This window comes from Mauremys mutica, chromosome 15, assembly GCF_020497125.1.
Source record: "Mauremys mutica isolate MM-2020 ecotype Southern chromosome 15, ASM2049712v1, whole genome shotgun sequence".
NCBI lineage: Eukaryota > Metazoa > Chordata > Testudines > Geoemydidae > Mauremys > Mauremys mutica.
Genome location: NC_059086.1, coordinates 3,207,647 through 3,226,888, shown reverse-complemented (window position 1 = coordinate 3,226,888; position 19,242 = coordinate 3,207,647). Strand labels below are relative to the sequence as shown.

General features: G+C 62.4%; 1 protein-coding gene across 2 annotated transcripts in view; it reads left to right on the top strand.

The window, feature by feature from the left end:
- LOC123350315 (SPARC-related modular calcium-binding protein 1-like) overlaps positions 1 to 14,569 on the top strand; it is a 28,113-nt gene extending 13,544 nt beyond the window's left edge. Inside the window, exons 2-12 of one of the 2 annotated variants that reach the window (XM_044988829.1) lie at positions 3,859 to 4,051; positions 4,291 to 4,397; positions 4,875 to 4,974; positions 5,896 to 5,946; positions 6,638 to 6,691; positions 7,282 to 7,359; positions 8,095 to 8,287; positions 10,341 to 10,423; positions 11,093 to 11,192; positions 12,086 to 12,317; positions 14,114 to 14,569. In XM_044988829.1, the coding sequence (XP_044844764.1) occupies positions 3,859 to 4,051; positions 4,291 to 4,397; positions 4,875 to 4,974; positions 5,896 to 5,946; positions 6,638 to 6,691; positions 7,282 to 7,359; positions 8,095 to 8,287; positions 10,341 to 10,423; positions 11,093 to 11,192; positions 12,086 to 12,311 (1,185 nt within the window). In that variant the 3' untranslated portion in view covers positions 12,312 to 12,317; positions 14,114 to 14,569. Of the gene's footprint in view, positions 1 to 3,858; positions 4,052 to 4,290; positions 4,398 to 4,874; positions 4,975 to 5,895; positions 5,947 to 6,604; positions 6,692 to 7,281; positions 7,360 to 8,094; positions 8,288 to 10,340; positions 10,424 to 11,092; positions 11,193 to 12,085; positions 12,318 to 14,113 lie in introns of both variants that reach the window. The other variant, XM_044988828.1, reaches the window with a different exon arrangement.
- Positions 14,570 to 19,242: the final 4,673 nt, after the last annotated feature.

Below are 19,242 nucleotides of genomic sequence, written 5' to 3'. Positions count from 1 at the left end.
GGCTGTACAAGTTTATTGCTATTAGGTGTATTACGGTAGCACCTGAGGGCCTGACCTCTGACTGGGATGCCTAGGTGCTACCGTAATACATCTAAATGCACAGCGCCTAGCGCAATGGGGGGTCCCAGGTCTCCCGTTTTGCCAGGTGCTGTCCATTTTTATTGCTATGAGGTGTATTATGGTAGCACCTAGGCACCCCAGTCACAGACCAGGCCCCCATGTGCTCGGTGCTGTACATTCTCTTGGGGTTGGGCATCCAGGATTGAGAGTGAGAACAATCAGATCCCCCCCAAAGCCTGGGTTTTCTCTCTGTCCTGTCTCAAGATCCTGCGTTGCTCTGTCAGAGACGGTCTCTGTTCCCATGGGCCAGAGCAGTGTGTGAACTTATGGGGGGGGGATCAAAGGTTACCTGGCTCCATGCCCTGTGAGCAGGGGGCTCTGCCCCACCAACCCCTGGCCTGGCGCACCCCAAGACAGGATCGTGGAATATGCTGCAGAGCCCAGCTCCTGAAATCTGGGGATTGAGGGGCATCAGTGGGGCAGGGGGATGCTCAGGGCTGGGATAGCAGGGGGCTGTGGGTCGGGTTGAGGGGCACCTGAGGGGCACCCAGGGCTGGGATAGCAGGAGGCTGTGGGTCGGGTTGAGGGGTATCCGTGGGGCACCCAGGGCTGGGATAGCAGGGAGCTGTGGGTTGGGTTGGGGGTATCCGTGGGGCACCCAGGGCTGGGATAGCAGGGGGCTGTGGGTCGGGTTGAGGGGTATCCGTGGGGCACCCAGGGCTGGGATAGCAGGGGGCTGTGGGTCAGGTTGGGGGTATCCGTGGGGCACCCAGGGCTGGGATAGCAGGGAGCTGTGGGTCGGGTTGAGGGGCATCAGGAAAGCTGGGGGGCAGGACTGGGATAGCCAGGGTCTCATGCATTCCCCCTTACACGAGTCCTTTACCGTCACCCCACACCTCAGCCCCCATAACCACCCACCTGGAGCGCTCCCGGCGGGGCGGCCACCCAGGGACCCCAGCTGCGCCAAGCCTGGGAAGGGAGCCGCAGTTCTGCCCCGGGGACGCGGGTGGGCCGGGCACCAGGCAGACGCTCTCCCGGTTTACAAGCGCAAGCAACAACCTGCCCATTAATCCGCCCGAGGACCTGAAACGTCGCCTGCCTCCTCCCCCGTCCAGCCTGGCACCGGAGCTGTGGCAGGGCTCCCCGGAGTCCAACCCTCAGCTGCCAATCACCCCCTCGCTGGCACGGTGCCCCCGGCGTGTGGGGACCAACGCGGAGATTCCTGTGTGGGGCAAGGCCGTGGGCTGACTGCCTCTCTCTCTCCCCGGCCCAGCTCCCTCGTTACCCGTGCCTGGCCAGCGGAGACTGGCAGAGGGGCCGGTGCCCGCTCCCTGGCTCTCTGTGGCATGGGAGGAGCGGCTCCTCTTTCAGCCTCTCCTCTGTTAAAACGAGGCGCCCGCCTCTTGGCCAAGGCGAACCGGTGGCTCGGGAACCTGCCCCCAGGAGGGATGGGAGCAGACCTGGGAAGTGGCTCTTTAATTCGGAGGGGGATCCCCCTGCCCCCGTGAATTGACAGCTGGGCAGGGCTGCCCAGAGGATTCAGGGGGCCTGGGGCAATGCAATTTCGGGGGCCTCTTCCGTTAAAAAAAATTGCAATACTATAAAATACTATATTCTCGTGGGGCAAATTGTCCCACTTCCCCGCCCCGGGTGGCCCTGCAGCTGAGCAGGGACAGAGGGGAGCCAGGACACCTGGGTCCTATTCCTGGCTCCCCCACGTGACCTCTTGCAAGTGCTTCCTTTCCCTTGCACTTCGAGTCCACCCCCCCCAATAAAATAGGGGGCAAGTCCCTCCTTTCCCCCCACCCCACTCGCCACGCGTGGCTTGACCGACCTCCGTGCATCGCGGGCCTTTGTCTGAAAGGAGCTGCAGAAACCCAGGCGTCCGGGCAGGTCCAAAGGGGGCGAGAACGGCCTGTGCCCGCCGGGCACCTAAAGGGTTACGCCAGCTGCTTTAAGTGGCTGGCGTGTCCTGCTCCCCGCCAGCCTGCGGTCTGGGCACTCGCTCTGGAAAAAACGCCGGCATCGAGCGAATGAAGTCTGAAAACTTCGTGGCTTTTAATGCACCCCCCCCCCCCCCGTTTGCCTGGCGTTTATTTACTGTGCAATTAGTTAAACCAACTCCTGTCCCCCGGCCAAGTCACACAGGGGTGAATTTCAGCGGGGCTCTGTGGGGAACCCCAGGGCGGGGCTCCCCCATTTCCCGTCCATGGGGCACCTCCTGTGTTGATAGTCGAGCAAACACCTTGGCCTCCCGTCACCACCTGCCTGGCTCCAGGGCTCCAGGCCCCAGATGGCTCCTGTATTAACTTTCCGAGGCGGCCTAGTGGTTAGCGTGCTGAACTGGGATGCCGGAGACGGTGCTTCTGTTCCCGGCCCTGCCAGCTGGGAAGCTTTGTGCAAATCACACACACACACCCCCCCGCATGCCTCAGTTTCCCCCTCTGTAAAATGGGGTGACTGATCCTGACCAAGCCCTGGGAGAGCTACTGAGGAATGGAGAGGCCTTATTCATCCACAGGGCTAGGTCCCTTCCCCCCGTGCAGGGGGCACTCTCTAGTCCGCCTGAATTCAGGGGAGCGGGTATGGGCTGAGATAGGGCGGGAGCCTGAGAATCAGGGTGTGGGGCTCTGCCGTCCCCTAGCGCGAGGGCATCCTTGGATGTGCGGGGGGAGGGTATTTCCACATCTTCCCCCCAAATAGCGATGCCTCTCTGAGCCAACGCGTCAGCCCCCCGTGCTGCGTTCCCCCCAATCCCTTCTGGGGGGCGCAGCCAGGAGGTAGGTGCCATTCGGGGCCCAGCAGCCTCGTCTCAGTGGAGCCTGCAGCCTGATGGGGGAGGGGGAGGTGTTGGGTTGGAGCAGGTGGGGGCTGATGTGCAGGGGGGATTTGGGGGGGAAGCAAGGGGGCGCTGTGTGGGGGGCAGGGGTGGATTTGGGGGAGTGCAGGTTGGATTTTGGGGGGGACAAGGGGGGTCATGCAGGGTGGATTTTGGGGGTGCAAGGAGGCCATGCAGGGTATATCTGGGGGGGAAGGGGGCCATGCAGGGTGGATTTTGGGGGTGCAAGGAGGCCGTGCAGGGTATATCTGGGGGGGAAGGGGGGCCATGCAGGGTGGATTTTGGGGGTGCAAGGAGGCTGTGCAGGGTATATTTGGGGGGGAAGGAGGGCTATGCAGGGTGGATTTTGGAGGTGCAAGGGGGCCATGCAGGGTGGACCTGGGGGGGACAAGGAGGCCATGCAGGGTGGATTTTGGGGGTGCAAGGAGGCCGTGCAGGGTATATCTGGGGCGGGAAAGGGGGGCCATGCAGGGTGGATTTTGGAGGTGCAAGGGGGCCATGCCGGGTAGATCTTGGGGGACAAGGAGGGTGATGCAGGGTGGATTTTGGGGGTGCAAGGAGGCCGTGCAGGGTATATCTGGGGGGGGAAAGGGGGACCATGCAGGGTGGATTTTGGGGGTGCAAGGAGGCCATGCAGGGTAGATTTTGAGGGTGCAAGGGGGCCACGCAGGGTGGATTTTGGAGGTGCAAGGGGGCCATGCCGGGTAGATCTTGGGGGACAAGGAGGGCGATGCAGGGTGGATTTTGGGGGTGCAAGGGGTCCATGCAGGGTGGATTTTGGAGGTTCAAGGAGGCCAGCAGGGTAGATCTTGGGGGACAAGGAGGGCCATGCAGGGTGGATTTTGGGGGTGCAAGGGGGCCATGCAGGGTGGATCGGGGGGGACAAAGTGTTCGGTGCAGGGTGGATCTGGTGGGGGGCAGATGTCTCACATCTCTCTCTGCCCCTCCTCTCCTTGCAGTTCATCATCTCGGAGAGCGAGCGGGGGCCGCCGTGCCCGGCCGAATGCCCCCGCGAGCGCCACCGGCCCGTCTGCGCCTCCGACGGCAAGCTCTACCGATCCCACTGCGTCTTCCAGCGCGCCCGGTGCCAGGAGCCTCTCCTGCAGGCGCTGCCCCGCTTCCGCTGTGGGGGCGCCCACCGGGACCCCACCAGTAGGTAGAGCCCTGGCAGGGGAGGAGTTAAGTTGCCCTGGGCGAGGGCACGAGGTCGGGCTCTGGTTCCCGCTCCCGGCTCTGACAGTCCGCGTGGGTGAGGTGGGGATTCCCTGGCTGGGGAACTGGGTGATGCCAGGGCTGTGGGCAGGTGTCCCTTGCCCCCAGCCCCGGGGCGGCCCTGTGGGATCCAGCAGCCCCCCCGTGGCCCCTTCTAACCCTCCCCTTTCCCCCTGCAGGCGTGAACCTCACCCGCTGCCAAGAGGATCGCGCAGCCGCCCTGGCCCGGCGCCAGGCGGACTCCATCTACGTCCCTGAGTGCGACGAGGACGGCTCCTTCTTGCAGGTACCGGTGGGGGAGGAGGGGATGCATCTCCCCCCCCCCCACACCTCCTCTGGGGGAGAACCGCGGGGCCCATCTGCACCCCACAGCCTTCATGGAGAACCCCCCTCCTCCCAGCCCTCGCCGCTGCAAGGGGTGGACATGCTACGCTCTGGCTGTCACCGCCCCTGCCCAGAGGGGACCCCCCCGTTGTTCACCCCAGATCTCTCCCCCGCTTGTATCAACATGCGTGGGGTCTGGGCATGGGGGTCCCTGCCACGCAACGCCCTTTAGTGGGGGGGGTGGCATGAATGCCGTCCATCGAGCCCCTGTGCAGAAACTGGGCAGCCGACCTGCAGTGCCATCCCCACCCCGAGAATTTCTGAGAGACTCGCCCCGTCCCGAATCCGGCCCCAAAAGTCCAAACCTCCCCCCCGCCCCCCGAAAAATCCCCAAGCTCCCGTTCGGGGTCACCTGCCCTGTGCGTCCCTCCCCACCCAGGTGCAGTGCCACAGGCAGACGGGCTACTGCTGGTGTGCCACCGCCGAGGGCAAACCCGTCAGCGGGACGTCCGTGCTCAACCAGACGCCCAACTGCACAGGTACCTGGCAGCCCCCCCCAGGCTGAGGCCGATTAAGGTTTCGTGGCCAGAGTAAGTGGGGGGGGGGCCCTCCCCGCCCCTTCTGCCTGCGGCCCCGCCCATGATCCCACCCCATTTTGCCCCTCCCTCCACGGCCCCACCCCGTTTCACTCACGGTCACACCCCCCCACACACACACACACTGTGGCCCTGCAACCCATGTGCTCCTTCCTGCCCCCCCAGGTCCGGAGAAGCTCTGTCCCCCCTGCCACGGCCCCCGGGTCGCAGTGGGGAGTGAGAGCTCCCCCAGCCCTGAGGGGACCTCCAGTCCCGGGGCTGCAGTGGGGGTTCGGGTGCTGGCCCTTCCCCCGGCACTTGTGCTGGGGACCAGGGTTGGGGTTTCTCCCGCCCTGCGACTGGGGCTCCGGGCTTCCGCCGCCCCCTGGCGGGTTTTTTCCAGGGAGGCCCCCGACTGGCCAGGGTAACTGGGCTAATCCACCACTGCCCCCAGGTTGTGATCCAGGTCCCCCACTCCGCCCCTCGGCGGTGCACCGCCCCCTCCCCCACACACATACACACATACACACCGCTGCCTGCTGTGTGCTGGGCCCAGCATCTTCCTGATCCCCACACGTCTGGGACGGGCCCTGTGTCCTCCTGAACCCCCAGCTGTGTCTGGGCGCACAGGGGTTGTATGGGTGAGGAGGAGGGGAAAGTGGTCTGAGCCCTCGCCCCCCCCCCGAAGGAGTTCATATTTAAGGACCTGGGAAGTCTCATATGGAGGAAGAGGTCAGAGATAGGCAGGGGAGCTGGGAGCCAGGACTCCTGGGTTCTGTGCCCAGCTCTGGGAGGGGAGTGGGGCCTAGGGGTTAGGGCACGGGGGGTGGGGGCGGCGTCAGGAGCCTGGGCGATGGGAATGAATTGGCTCTCGCTCCTCCCCAGGTTCCTATGTGGTGCGACCGTCCTGGCAGGACCCTAACTCTTCACGGAGAGGTAACCCCCCACCCAGCCCTCATCCCAGATCTCCCCGAACGCTGGATCTGCCCCCTTGCCCCACTGCAGTGCCATGACTCCTGCCCGTCCCACCACAGCCCTGCTCCGTCCTCTGCCATGCCCGTCTGCATAGCCTAGCGCCCCGGCAGGGCAGCCAGGGGGTGTCCCCAACTGGCAGTCGCTGCACCCCACAGAATTCCCCAGCCAGCTGAGCAGCGAGTGGGGAGCAGTGAATGGGCACCCTCTAGAGGGAGACCCCGGGTACTGCAGCCTGCTTCCTAATGGGTCTTTGGGGGTCCCTCTCCCAGACTCCAGCCCTGTAACCTGAGACTGGGCAGCTGCCCACCAGCTCCTTAGAACTGGGAGCCAGGACACCTGGGTTCTATTCCCCAGCCTGAGACGAGTCACTGCCCCTTCCCCGTGCCTCAGTTTCCCTCTCTTTGCGGGTTGGGGCAGGTGGTAACTACCAGTAACACAAGGCGAGGAAAGCGCCCCGAAGGGCAGGGGCTGAGGCTGGCGGCTGAAATAACGGGGGGAGGGCACCGTTATCCCCCCCCCCGCCACCTCGCTTGTCCCCAGCAGGGCTGCTGGCGCTGGGGTCTGTGCTGTGAACTCCACTCTTTGGGCGGAATAGATGGCACTAAGACCTCTGTAATAGTGGCCTTCGAACTGTTTTCCTCCCTGAACGCAGAAGGCGGGAGACCCAGGCCCACCCCAGCAAGCCCCCCGCCCCACAAGCAGGAAGGTAAGCGACCCCCCCCCTCCCCCGACTCCCATTCATCGGGGGAGCGCGTGCCCGGCTGACGGACACAGGTCTGCCGCTTTGCACTCGTGCCAGGGAGGGAGGGGAGCTTTCACCGCGCCCAGGGGTGCTATCTGAACCCCCACTCACCCGGGGCGTTCCTGGGTCCCCTTTGTTCCCCTGGGCAAGGCTGCTGCTCTGCTGTTAACCCCGCGTGGACAGGGGCTGATCTCCTGCCCCCCTGTATCCCACAGTTGGCCCAGCCACCCCTCCCTCATGCCATTCCTACCTGGGGGGGATGGTTCCCCCCAAATATAAGGGGCTGGGCCCCCTGGGCCCCGCCCGGCGCCTGTGAAGGAGAGATCCCCATATTGCTCAGAGGTCTGTGCCCCCTGGCACGGTTTTACCCTTGGCATTTCTGCCCACGCAGGTTGGGAGGAAACGGGGGGGGGGTGCCTGCTGCCCCCTGGTGAAGGAGCTGGGGCATGCGCCGTGTGTCCAGAGAAGGCAGGGGGTGGGAATGTTGGGAGGAGGGCCCTGGGGGGTTTCCTCCCCCCCCCCGCCGCCCCCAAATCTCTCTCCGCCACTTTCAGAGGGGACCTCGCTGCCGTTCCTCATACCCATCATCCTCCCCGACTTCAAGCCCAACCGCACGGTGAAGCGGATTCAAGGTAACTCGGGGTGGGGGGCCAGAGATGCCGGGGTTCAGTTCCCGGCTTTGCCCCCCAGCTCTCCGGCTGCCGCCTGGGCCGATTTGTTTGAGGTCTTGTTCACAGGCCCTTCCCTGATCCCAGGCTTTGTCCTGGGGTGCAGAGAATCGGGGCGGGGGGGGGGTTCAGCGAGGGGATCGTTTTCCTTTGGGTCTCTCTAGACTGAGACTTTCTTTCGTACGGTGCCATGGGGCCCTGGGCCAGGCCTGGCGCCGATGCCATGCAAGTAAGAGCCCCAGAAAACCGGCTCTGGGATCCACTGTAAGAAACGTTGATGCCACCGAAGCAACGTGGGGTGGGGGGATGATGGCTGGGATTTCGGCAGGGGCATCAACCCCAAAATGGGGCAGGGAAGAGAAAGGGAGTGAGAAGGTTGGTCTAGTTATACTATGGTGGGGGCTAGGATCCAGGATGCCTGGGTTCCGCTCCCAACTGGGGAGGGGGGTTGGGTGCCCAGACACCTGGGTTCTGATCCCAGCTGCTGAAGTGGGGGGGGAGGGGCAGGAGGGACTGGGTGCCCAGATACCTGGGCTCTGATCCCAGCTGCTGGAGTGGGGGGGCAGGAGGGGCCTGGGTGCCCGGATGCCTGGGTTCTGATCCAAACTGGTGGAGGGGGGTTAGGTGGGCACTGGGTGCCAGGAGAGTTAAAAGGTAAAAAGCTCCTCCATAATCCCCCCTGCCCCCCTCATCCCGCAGAGTTCCCTCCGTCCTGCGAGCAGGAGCGGCTGGAGGCCCTCGAGGAAATTCAGCAGCACCAGCAGGAGGGGACCTTCGTCCCGGAGTGCGAGGGAGACGGCACCTACAAACCCATCCAGTGCCACCAGGCCACAGGCTACTGCTGGTGCGTGCAGGCCGACACCGGCCGGCCTGTCCCTGGCACCTCCACCAGGTCAGTGTCCACCGCCCAAGACTGCGTGGCTGTAGATTGGCATAAGCCTTGATAGTCTCCTGCCACCTGGGAGTGGAAGGAGTTAAAAGCCAAGAGCGGGGCTAGAACTAGGGAAAAAACATCCATTTTTTGGACCCATTGAAAATTTTGAAAATGGGGGGAAAATTCATTTTTATTTGAATTTTCCATGCAAAATGTTGGGGCGGCTTTTGGTTGGACTACATCTCCCATGATGCACCAGGGTCAGGGAGTCCCATGATGCAACTGCCTCTCCAAGAAGGGGGGGGCGTGGTGCATCATCGGAGGTGTAGTCCAGTCCGGGAGCCTAGACCACAGAGGAGAATGGGATCCTGAGGCACCAAAACTACAGTTCCCAAGATGCACCACAGCCACCCGTCTTGCAGATGCAATTACTGGTGGGGAGTTTCTGGCCCAAGTGCATCATGGGAGATGTAGTCCAGTCAGGGAGCCTAGCCCATAGAGGAACAGGGAAGCATGAAACACCTGAACTACATCTCCCATGAGGCACCATGGTAGCCTCTCTGGATTGAAATATTGAGGCCTTCCTCTTTTTGGATGAAAATTTCAATTTTTCAGCTGGAAACAGACACACTTTTTTGGGGGGCGGGGGGAAGAATTCTGTTTTTTCAAAGGCAAATGTTTGCCTGAGTCAGGACTCTGATGGCTGGAGCCAACTCTGGGATCACGGTCTTCAGCCGGAGTCACCCCGGGTGAATGTTGGTGCGTGGCGCTGGGCAGACCTCGCGCGTCCACATGGGTGCCAGCGCGGGGTCCCAAGGAACGAAGGCCAAGTGGAGGACGCAGAGTCCTTGTTGAGTTGTTGTCTAGTGAACCCATAAACGTGTGCAGAGAAGAACTCAGGGAGTGGATTTAATGTGTGAACTACGGAATCACTCGGCAGGGCCGCCCAGAGGATTCCGGGGGCCCGGGGTCTTCGGCGGTGGGGGGCCCTTCCGTTCCGGGACCCGCCTCCAAAGTGCCCCGAAGACCCGCGGCGGGAGCCCCCCGCCGCCGAATTACCGCCGAAGCGGGACCCGCCGCCCGGTCTTCGGCGGTAATTCGGTGGCGGGGGGGGTCCCCGCCGCGGGCCTTCGGGGCACTTCGGCGGCGGGTCCCGGAACAGAAGGGGCCCGCCGCCGCCGAAGACCGGGCTGCGCTTCGACGGCCCCGGCCCCCGCTTCTCCCCGCCCCCCCACCCGGCCCCGGCTTCGGCTTCGCCCGCCCCATTTCCTGGAAACCCAATAGATACCGAGCGCGTCGCCGGCGGGGCCTGAGCTCCGTCCCACTCAGAGCCGCGTGGGGAGGGGGCGGGGCTGTGAGCTCCACGCCGAGCGGAGGCAGCTGCCCCGCCCCCTCCCCACGGCGCTCTGAGTGGGACGGGGCTCAGGCCCCGTTGGAGCTCCCAGCCTCGCCCCCTCACCACGCGGCTCGGAGCGGGGCGGGGCTCAGGGGCTCGGCCGGAGACTCGGTGCTTGATGCGCTGAGGCTCCAGGAGAGGGGCGGAGGCGGGAGCCTCCGCTCTTCTCTTGGGGGCCCCTGCGGAGCCCGGGGCCCGGGGCAAATTGCCCCCTTTGCCCCCCCCTCTGGGCGGCCCTGTCACTCGGTAGCCCACATTATGGCTAATGCTAATGCTAGGTTATGTGGTCATAAGGGGGGGGACTAGTGGCCAGATGGGGCTGGGAGCCAGGACTCCTGGGTTCTGTCCCCGGCTCTAGGAGGGGAGTGGGGTCTAGTGGTTAAAGCGGGGAGGCTGGGAGTTGGGACTCCCTAACTCTGTTCCTGGCTGGTTATGTGGCCTGGGCCAAATCCTTCCTCCCAGCCATCCCCTCTGTGCCTCAGTTTCACCTCCTGAAAATGGGGTGGGGGGGAGGGGTTGCCTATGGGGTATGTATGGAGAGGGGTTGGAAGCATCAAAAATCCTGCAAAGATCAGCCCCTTTCCACCCCCATTCCTCTGCCCCGGCGCTGGGAGCTGCCAGTGCCACACGCCAACCGGGAAAGTCCAGGCGTTGACTCATCTCTCTTCCACCCAGGAACTTCCCGCCAGACTGCGAGTCTGACGCCGCGGCCAAGAGCGCAGAGATGGGCTCTCTCTTCCGGGACAGGGCGCTGCCAGGTGGAGAGGGGGCATGGGGGAAAACCAGTGGCCTTGGCACCCTAACTTCCATGGGTAGCCTGGGGGGCTCGGGTTCTCCGGCCCTGTGGCACTCGACTACGCCCAGTGTCCTGCCAATGAGCGGCCCCCACGCAGCGGGGAGTCTGCTGAGGCTGAATCTGGCGCAGGGCCCACGGTTTGGTGAGGAACGGGGCTGAGCCTGTCGCTGACCGGGCACAGCTCCCCGAGTGGGTGTGGGGGTGAGAGCTCACAGCCTCCCCTGACGTTGGAGCTCGCACCCCCTAGAGGGGAAAGGCCCCGTGCCCCATTCCCCGCCCCCCTGAGCCAGCCAGTCCCCTGCCATGGGGCCAGAAGAAAGCCAGCACCCGCGACAGGGGAAAGGCCCCGTGCCCCATTCCTTGAGCCAGCAAGCCAGTCCCCCATGCTCCTCTCCTGGCCACAGGGGCTTGTAACTATGGGAGCAGCGGGGGGTCCCTTTGCCCCGAGCTCCCTGCTGACCGTGGCCACCCCCGGGCCGAAGGACTCTGAATCCGGCTGGCTGCCGCCTCCCCCTGAGCATCGTGCCGATGTCTCTCTCGCCCTCCTGGCGTGGCCTGCAGTGGGGCTGAGTCACGGGTGGGCAGCTCCCCAGAGCCCCCCATAACCCCCCCCCCCGTCCCTCTCGTCCAGGCTGCCCGGGTCCCAAGAAGGCGGAGTTCCTGTCCAATCTGATGAAGGCCTTGACGTCCGACATGATCCAGTCCCGCCTGATGCCCGTCACGTATAGGAGGTGAGCCGGGCTGGAGCAGGGGGCCCGGTGAATCCGGAGGGGCGAGCCGAGGACTCGCCGGTGGGTTCTCCCCCCACACTGGGGGCTGCCCCGTTGCTCCGTAGCGACCCCTGCTGGCCGATGGAGGGATAACCAAGAAGACGCGGGGTGGGGCCGGCGCTAATGATGCAGAGCTGGGCCCTGGGGAAATCTGTGCCCGATTTCACAGGGGGACCGCGGTGGTGCGGCTAGTCATTCAGCCCAGAGCCGTGGGGCTGGGCGTGACCAGTGGGGCTGCCTGGGAGGTGGACGGACTCCTATTCCTGGCTCGTCTGAGGAGTCCAGATTCCTCCCCTGCCCTCCTTTACTTCCCCCAAGGAGGCGGGGGTGGGACAGCAGCTAGGATGCTGCTCCCGGGACCTGGATTCAAGTCCTTCTGCCACTGCCACTCGTTGTGTGCCTCAGTTTCCCCATCTGTACAATGGAGATAATAGCTCAGCTCTGCCGCACAGGGGGGTTGGGAGAAGCCTAAAAGGCCTCAGACCCCTCCTCCATGAGCCAGCCAGCGTGGGCCGCCCCCCGCCCCCCAATACAACTGGGTTCAAAAAGGAACTAGATGAGGTCCTGGGGGACAGATAGGTCCGTCAGTGGCTATTAGCCAAGCTGGTCAGGGACGTAACACCGGGCTGAGGGTGACCCTCAACCCCCGGCTGCTGGAAGCCAGGGGTGGATCTTCCCCCAATCGCCCTGTGCTGTTAGATGGATCATTGATTCTCAGGGGCCGGTCGCTCCCGGGGGAGGAGGGTGTTTGTAATCCCCTGAGAGCAGCGCTTGCCAGAGTCCCTCTGCCAGGGGGGGGCGCTGAGGCTGGGCCTTCGAGCCCCGGCAGGTGACGGCGTCTCTGCCCCCCGCAGGCTGTCGGATCGCCTGGAGGAGCGGGCGGCGCGCTGGCATTTCGTGCGCCTGGACAAGGACTTCAGCGACGGGCTGAGCGAGCGGGAGCTGCGGCCCCTCAAGCTCTACGTGAAGCAGCACACGCGGCCCAAGCGCTGCGCCCGCAAGTTCCTGGAGTACTGCGACCTGGACGCCAACCGGCTCGTCTCCCTGCCGGAGCTCAGGGGCTGCCTGGGGCTCAGCTAGCACTGGGTGGGCACCGGGGGGTTGGCAGCTGGCTTTGGATTAGGTGGCAGCAGAGCCACTGGGTTGTGAGTTCAAATCCAGCCCCGGGGAGGACAGAGCGGGAGGTTGGCTGGTGTGAAACCCAGTTCCCGGTACTCTCAGGTGGGCAGGCTGGGGGCGTGTGCCCAGCCGGACAGACGAGGGAGGGGGAACTGTATGGCCGCAAAGCTGCTTGCTCTGGGCCAATCTGGGACTGGAACTCAGGCAGCCTGGCTCCCAGCCCCACTCCCCTCCTGTATCTGGGGGGCCCGGATTCGCCAGGGGGCGGCAAGCAAGCAAGGGAGGGGAGAGCCCGGTTCTCTTGCCCGAGGCAGGAAAAAAAAAATCCCCCTCCCAGGCATTAGTTTGCCTTAGAAAAGGGGCTTTCAAGTGTCACCCCCCTGCAGCAAAGAGTTAATTTACCCAGAACCCCTGAGCCGTAACTCAGGGCAGAGCGTGACCCCTGCCCGGGCAGAGCCTCTCTCGGCTCCGGCGGTTATTGGCGAGGGGCTGCTTCCGAGGGACAGATGGTCCCTCCTGAGCTTGTCGTCTCTCCGTGGCAGAGCTGGCAATTCCCAGCTGGCCGCCCGGCGTTAGACAGAGCCAAGGGGGAGGAGATAATGTCTTCTCCTGGCCCAAGCTCTGCTGCTGAGAGAGAAGATGGTCCCATAAAAGGTATCCCCTCCCGCTCCTTGTGTCTCGAAGATCCTGGGACCCACACGGCTACATCACCACTGCACAGGGTGGAGAGCCGGATGGGCAGGGGGCAGGCCGGGGCTGGCAGGGCAGAGGCTGCGGGTTGCTCATTTCAAGGCCAGGAAGAACCATTGTGTTCATCTCCTCTGGCCCCCTGGATAGCCCAGGCCGGAGAACTGCCCCCAAAACAATCCCTAGAGCAGATCCTGGCTTGGTTAAAAAATTCTCCGGGATGGAGAATCCACCACGACCCCTGGGTAAGTCGCTCCACTCGTTAGAACGGTGGCCCTTATTTCTGGTCCGAATCGGCCCATTTCAGCTTCCAGCCGTGGGATCGTGTTAGACTTTGGTCTGCTAGACTGAGGGGCCCCGTATTCGATATTTGCCCCCTCCCCTGCCCCCCGTAGGCACGGATAGCCTGGGATCAAGTCACCGCTTCACCTTCTCTTGGCTGAGCGACACAGACTGAGCTCCCTGCGTCTCTCACTCGACGGCAGGTTTTCCAGCCCTTGATCCTTCCGGTGGCTCTTCTCCGAGCCCTCTGCAACTGATCAGCCTTGAAGGTCACCAGCAGGGCTGCGTACAAAGCCGCCTTTCAAAGTTCTGGCTTTGGTGGGTCGGAGGCAGCGTGACCTGCCGGTTAGAGCAGAGGGGGCTGAGAGCCAGGACTCCTGGGTTCTATCCCCAGCTCCAGGAGAGGGGTGGGGTCTAGCAATTGAAGTGGGGGGGCTGAGAGCCAGGACTCCTGGGTTCTATCCCCAGCTCCAGGAGAGGGGTGGGGTCTAGCAATTGAAGGGAGGTGGGCTGAGAGCCAGGACTCCTGGGTTCTATCCCCAGCTCCAGGAGGGGGGTGGGGTCTAGCAATTGAAGGGAGGTGGGCTGAGAGCCAGGACTCCTGGGTTCTCTCCCCAGCTTTGCACGGCCTTGGGTCAGTCTCCAAACCTCAGTTCCCACTCCTGCCCCTTTGCTGTGCAAACTCTGGGGCAGGGCCCCTCTCTCCCTGTGCGTCCAGCACCCCGGGGCCCCCCGCTGCTACCGTAATCCATGCGGCAAACACCTGCATCTAACTGGCGTTTCTCTTTCCCCAGGCGTCTCCTCGAAGAGGGGCGCGCCCCGCTTCACCCTTCCCACCCCCAGGGGGCGCTGCCTCGCCCAGCACTGCATTCCCACCCCTGATGGCAGACGATTTGCACTGTGAACTGTAGAATGTGGATTTTATTTGTAACTCCCTGGCGCTGAAGAAAGTCGGACGGACCTTTCAGAAAGAAGGCGGGGGGGGGGGGCATTGATTTGCACCTGGGCGACTCCGCTGCTGTTCAGTCCTGGTTTTCCGCTCTTCTGTAGATAAGAGAATCCTGCAAAGTGCCGTTAGGGGGGTTTATTTTATTTAACCCCACCTAACCTTTGCTTATTTTTACTATCGGAGGAAGGGTTAGAATCGGCTCCGACTACTTTATAATCCCTCCACTTCCTTATAAAGCAGAAACGGTCAGGAAAAAAACAACCCAACAATCCTGTAATCTGTGTCCTCAATCAATAAATTATAGACGTATCGTGGTGATGCCTCGGTTTTTCACCCACAAAATAGCTCCCGGCTGCTTGCTTTTCTACCGGGAGATCGCGGCGCGTTCTTAGAAGGTTGCCGTCCCTTTTCAAAGGGTCATTTTCTGGACAGCGGGGTCTAGTGGTCAGAGCAGGGCAGCTGGCTGGGGGGTAGGGGGCACTCCTAGGTAGGGTGACCAGATGTCCCGATTTTATAGGGACAGTCCTGATTTTTGGGTCTTTTTCTTATACAGGCTCCTATTACCCCCCACCTCCGTGTCCTGATTTTTCACACTTGCCGCCTGGTCACCCTACTCCTGGGTTCCCTTCCCAGCGTTGGGAATGGGGATAGAGACGCAGGGATGTGGTTCACGCAGATGCAGTTGTCCACGCCAGCCGGGCTCCCCTTCTCTCTCGCTCACAATCCTGGCCCGTCATAGCTGGAGCTGAAATCATCACCTGTTAGGTTCACTCCCTCTGGGGCACCTGGCATTGGCCACTGTCGGCAGACAGGACACTGGGCTGGATGGACCTTTGGTCTGACCCAGTCTGGCCGTTCTTATGGGGACCAGCCCCAGTCCCTACTGACGGGGAAACTAAGGCAAGGGGAGGAGAAGCCACTTGCCTAAAATCCAGGGGCAAGTCGGGGGCAGATCTGAGCCTGGAACCCAGGAGTCCTGAGGCTTAGCCCCCTATCTAGGGAACTGTACGGCCCCCCATTACTGTAACAGGAGTGCTTATCCCCTATGCTACCCTCTCTGTGGTACTAGGGATAGAACCCAGGAGTCCTGGCTCCCAGCCCTCCCTGCTCTGACCACTAGACCCCACTCCCCTCCCAGAGCTGGGGAGAGAACCCAGGAGTCTTGACTCCCAGCCCTCCCAGCTCTCTGCTCCCAGGTCAGTGGGGAGGGAGGTCTGGGGCCAGTGATGTGCAGGGAGAGGGGGTCAGACTGGATGGTCCCTTATGGCCTTAAACTCTCCGAATCCTGGCTTGCAGCCAGGGGCGGCTCTAGGAAATCCGCCGCCCCAAGCAGGGCGGCGCACCGTGCGGGGTGCTCTGGCGGTCGCCGGACCCGTGGCTCCGGGGGACCTCTTGCAGACGTGCTCCACTGGAGCCGCGGGACCAGCGGCCCCTCCGCAGTCATACCTGCGGGAGGTTCGCCGGAGCCGCCTGCCGCCCTCCCGGCGACCAGCAGAGCGTCCCCCGCGGCATGCTGGGGCCTGGAGCCGCCCCTGCCCCAGCCCCTGCTAGCCCAGCCCCCCCGCCACCTTGCCCTCTATTCTCTGTGTTTGCCAAACAACTCCGGGGCCTGCCAGCTGGTCTTGAATTGCCATTTACAGCCTGTTTAGGCCTCTCATTACCAGGAGAAGGGCGCCCTCTGCTGTCTGACTGCGGTATTAACTGAGCCCGCAGCTCCTACATTCAAAGCCGGAAAGTTTTATGACAGCAGCTGTAAAAATCTGCTTTTGGCCTTGTCACCCGTCACCCGCCCCCCGGCCCGGGCTCCATCCCCCGCCCCCCCGGGTGCTCCCAGGGCCTCAAATAAAACACCTGCTCTGCCACTTTCAACAGCATAGAGCTGCACCTGCTTATGCACACCTCTGACTAGAGCTGGGGATAGAACCCAGGAGTCCTGGCTCCCAGCCACCCCCCCACTCTAACCACTAGACCCCACTCCCCTCCCAGAGCTGGGGAGAGAACCCAGGAGTCCTGGCTCCCAGGCCCCCCTGCTCTAACCACTAGACCCCACTCCCCTCTCAGAGCTGGGGAGAGAACCTAGGAGTCCTGGCTCCCAGGCCCCCCCTGCTCTAACCACTAGATCCCACTCCCCTCCCAGAGCTGGGGCTAGAGCCCAGGAGTCCTGGCTCCCAGCCCCCCTGCTACCCCACTCCCCTCTCAGAGCTGGGGAGAGAACCCAGGAGTCCTGGCACCTAGCTCCCCTGCACTAACCACTAAACCCGCCTCTCTCACTCACGCCAAAGCAGCTCTCATTGCTGGCACTTCCTTGGCAGCATTTCCATTCCTTGCTGAGGCAGGGGAAGGTGGGATTTTGTGTGTTGCCAGTTCCCTCATTAACCCCATCGCTGCCACTTGACAGTGTCCAGCTGGGTAGTTTTTAAAGGGCAGCTGCTTAATCTGGGGTCCGGTTGGGACATGCTGGTAGGCAGAGGGGCTGGAAAGCAGGGGCTGCCCTTACGGACCCAGCATCAATGACACAAGGAGGGGCATTTGCCCAGCACCCCCAGCTGGGCCCCAGGCCTCGGCAGCCCTGCCACATTCCCCTCCTAAAGGGGGACGCTGGCCAGGCTGACCCTCCGAATGGCCAGCAGCTGGCACCAGGGCTGTGGCTGGGGGGGGAAGTGCCTGGTTGTAGAGCAAAAGGAAAACCAGTTCCCAGCACTCTTACCCCACTAGGCTGAGTTCGGGGATGGCAAGGGGAGATCTCAGCACAGCCATGGGGCGGGGGGACAGGCTGCAGATTGGAGGGGCAGGTGGTTGTGTCTCCCTCTCAGGCCTAAACACGGGCCTAGCGCTAAAGGGGATCGCCCTCAGCTGTAAGCAATGTAGGGGTCTAGGACACACAGCAGAGCAGTTCTGCTCCCATCCACTAGAGGGCAGTTTTACAGAGAGAGCCACCCGCCCACCCCCGCTGCACAATCACCGATTTCAGGGCTTGGCAGATCAGTCTCCTGATGGAGGAGAGAAAAGCGCGGTGCAGTCTGGGTACGTTCTTAATGCAGTGTGTTCATCGACACCGTATGCCCCAGTCCTGGAGCAGAGGTGGTCCCAAACGGCACGTGCCCAGTCCCCTCTGGCAGGGATCGGAGCGCGCCACCTGTGCACCATTCCCGGGGGCGACTTTGCACCAAAAATAAAGAGAGGAAGGCAGAACGGAAAGGCTCCTGCTGCTTGCCACAGCTACCCCCACAAACAGCGACACCGGCTAAATTCACCCCGGCCGCAGTGTTTGTTCAGAGATGCAACATCTGCCCATCTGCTAAGTAAAGATTTGCTCAGAGTGTGTGTGTGTGACAGTGCTGCCTGGTGACGCCTGCCACAGCCAGAGAGACAGATGGGAGCCGAGCCACAGTGAGGAGGGGAAGGTAAAAAGTTATACGCACATTTGTGTGGCAGAGTTGTGTTGGTGTCTGGGCATGTGTGAGAGAGAGAGAGAGGCATGGCGGGCGTGTGGGTATATGTGTTATGCACAGCTGGTGCGCGCGTGTGTGTGTTGCATGTGTGTGCGTCTGCCATGCATGGTAAGACTGTGTGTGTGTTTGTGAGGTATGTGTATGTTTGAGACAGAGACGCCTGGCGGCGGGGTGACACACACTGGGACTTGGCATGTGCGTGTGAGGTCTGAGGCCTTGCACAATGGCTATCCCACGTCCCCAAGGCTCTCCTAGCGAAGCTCTTTCCTTCACACGGTCACCAGGGGGGCTTGTGTTATACAAAAAATATTATTAGTTGTTCCCACTTGGAAAGAAACATTCCAGTTTGGCCTCTTCGTGGCTTTTGTTTTGTAAAGTTTCTTCAGGAAAAGGAGTGGGGTGTAGTGGTTAGAGCAGGGGGGCTGAGAACCAGAACTCCTGGGTTCTATCCCCAGCTTTGGGGGGGTCTAGTGGTTAGAGCGGGGGGGGGCTGGGAACCAGGACTCCTGGGTTCTATCCCCAGCTCTGGGAGGGAAGTGGGGTGTAGTGGTTAGAGCAGGAGGGCTGGGCGCCAGGACTCCTGGGTTCTATTCTTGGCCCAGGAGGTGGGGGATTGTTACTTTGGGGGAACTAGCAGGAGCCTGACCTCACATACGTTGGCCTGGCTGGGTCAACCCAGGGTAGGGTGACCAGACGGCAAATGTGAAAAATCAGGACCGGGGTGGGAGGGCGTAATAGGAGCCTATATAAGAAAAAGATCCAAAAGTCGGGACTGTCCCTATAAAATCAGGACATCTTGTCACCATAACCCAGGGTCGCAGCACCCTTACCACCACTGCCCCTTTTACACTGAGCCATAACCCACGTACAAAGGGAGGGATTTGAGCCCACCTCCCCCAGCGGGGTTATCCTGCCGCTCCCCACTCCCACTGCCCTCGCCCGCAAATCCCAGGCGGGTTGTGCCTTGTCAATCACCAGAACGAGATCTGAGCTGCTGGGATTTCATAACCCGAACAAATCTTGTATTTATTATTGTTGATTAGGTGTATTACGGCAGTGCCTAAGAGCCCTGCTCATGGCCCAGGCCTGCACTGTGCCAGGTCCGGTACGTTTTTATTGCTATTAGGGGTAATACGGTAGCACCCAGGTGGCCGTGCCATGGGTCAGGCCCGCACTGTCGGGCGCTGTTACAAACACAGAAGAAAGAGTTGGCTCCCGCCCCACGACACAACCCCCCCGAGGGCGGACATAGCGCCAGATTTGTACAGGCGTGTGGGTATTTAATTCTCATTAATTGCAAGCCAGCGTTATGCACCCGCTCTGATGGCCGACCTGTTCCCGCGTGAGACGTACCAGGCAGCTCGGCCCGGATCCTCAAAGGTAAGTCGCGGGAGTGACATCACACAACTCAGCGCAGGGGTGGGTTAACTCGCTGGCCCTGAACGGCGGGAGTGCCGGATCGCCGGCCTGGATGCCTTCCGCTAATCCAGGTGCCAACCTCTGGCTGACCAAGCTGAAGTGG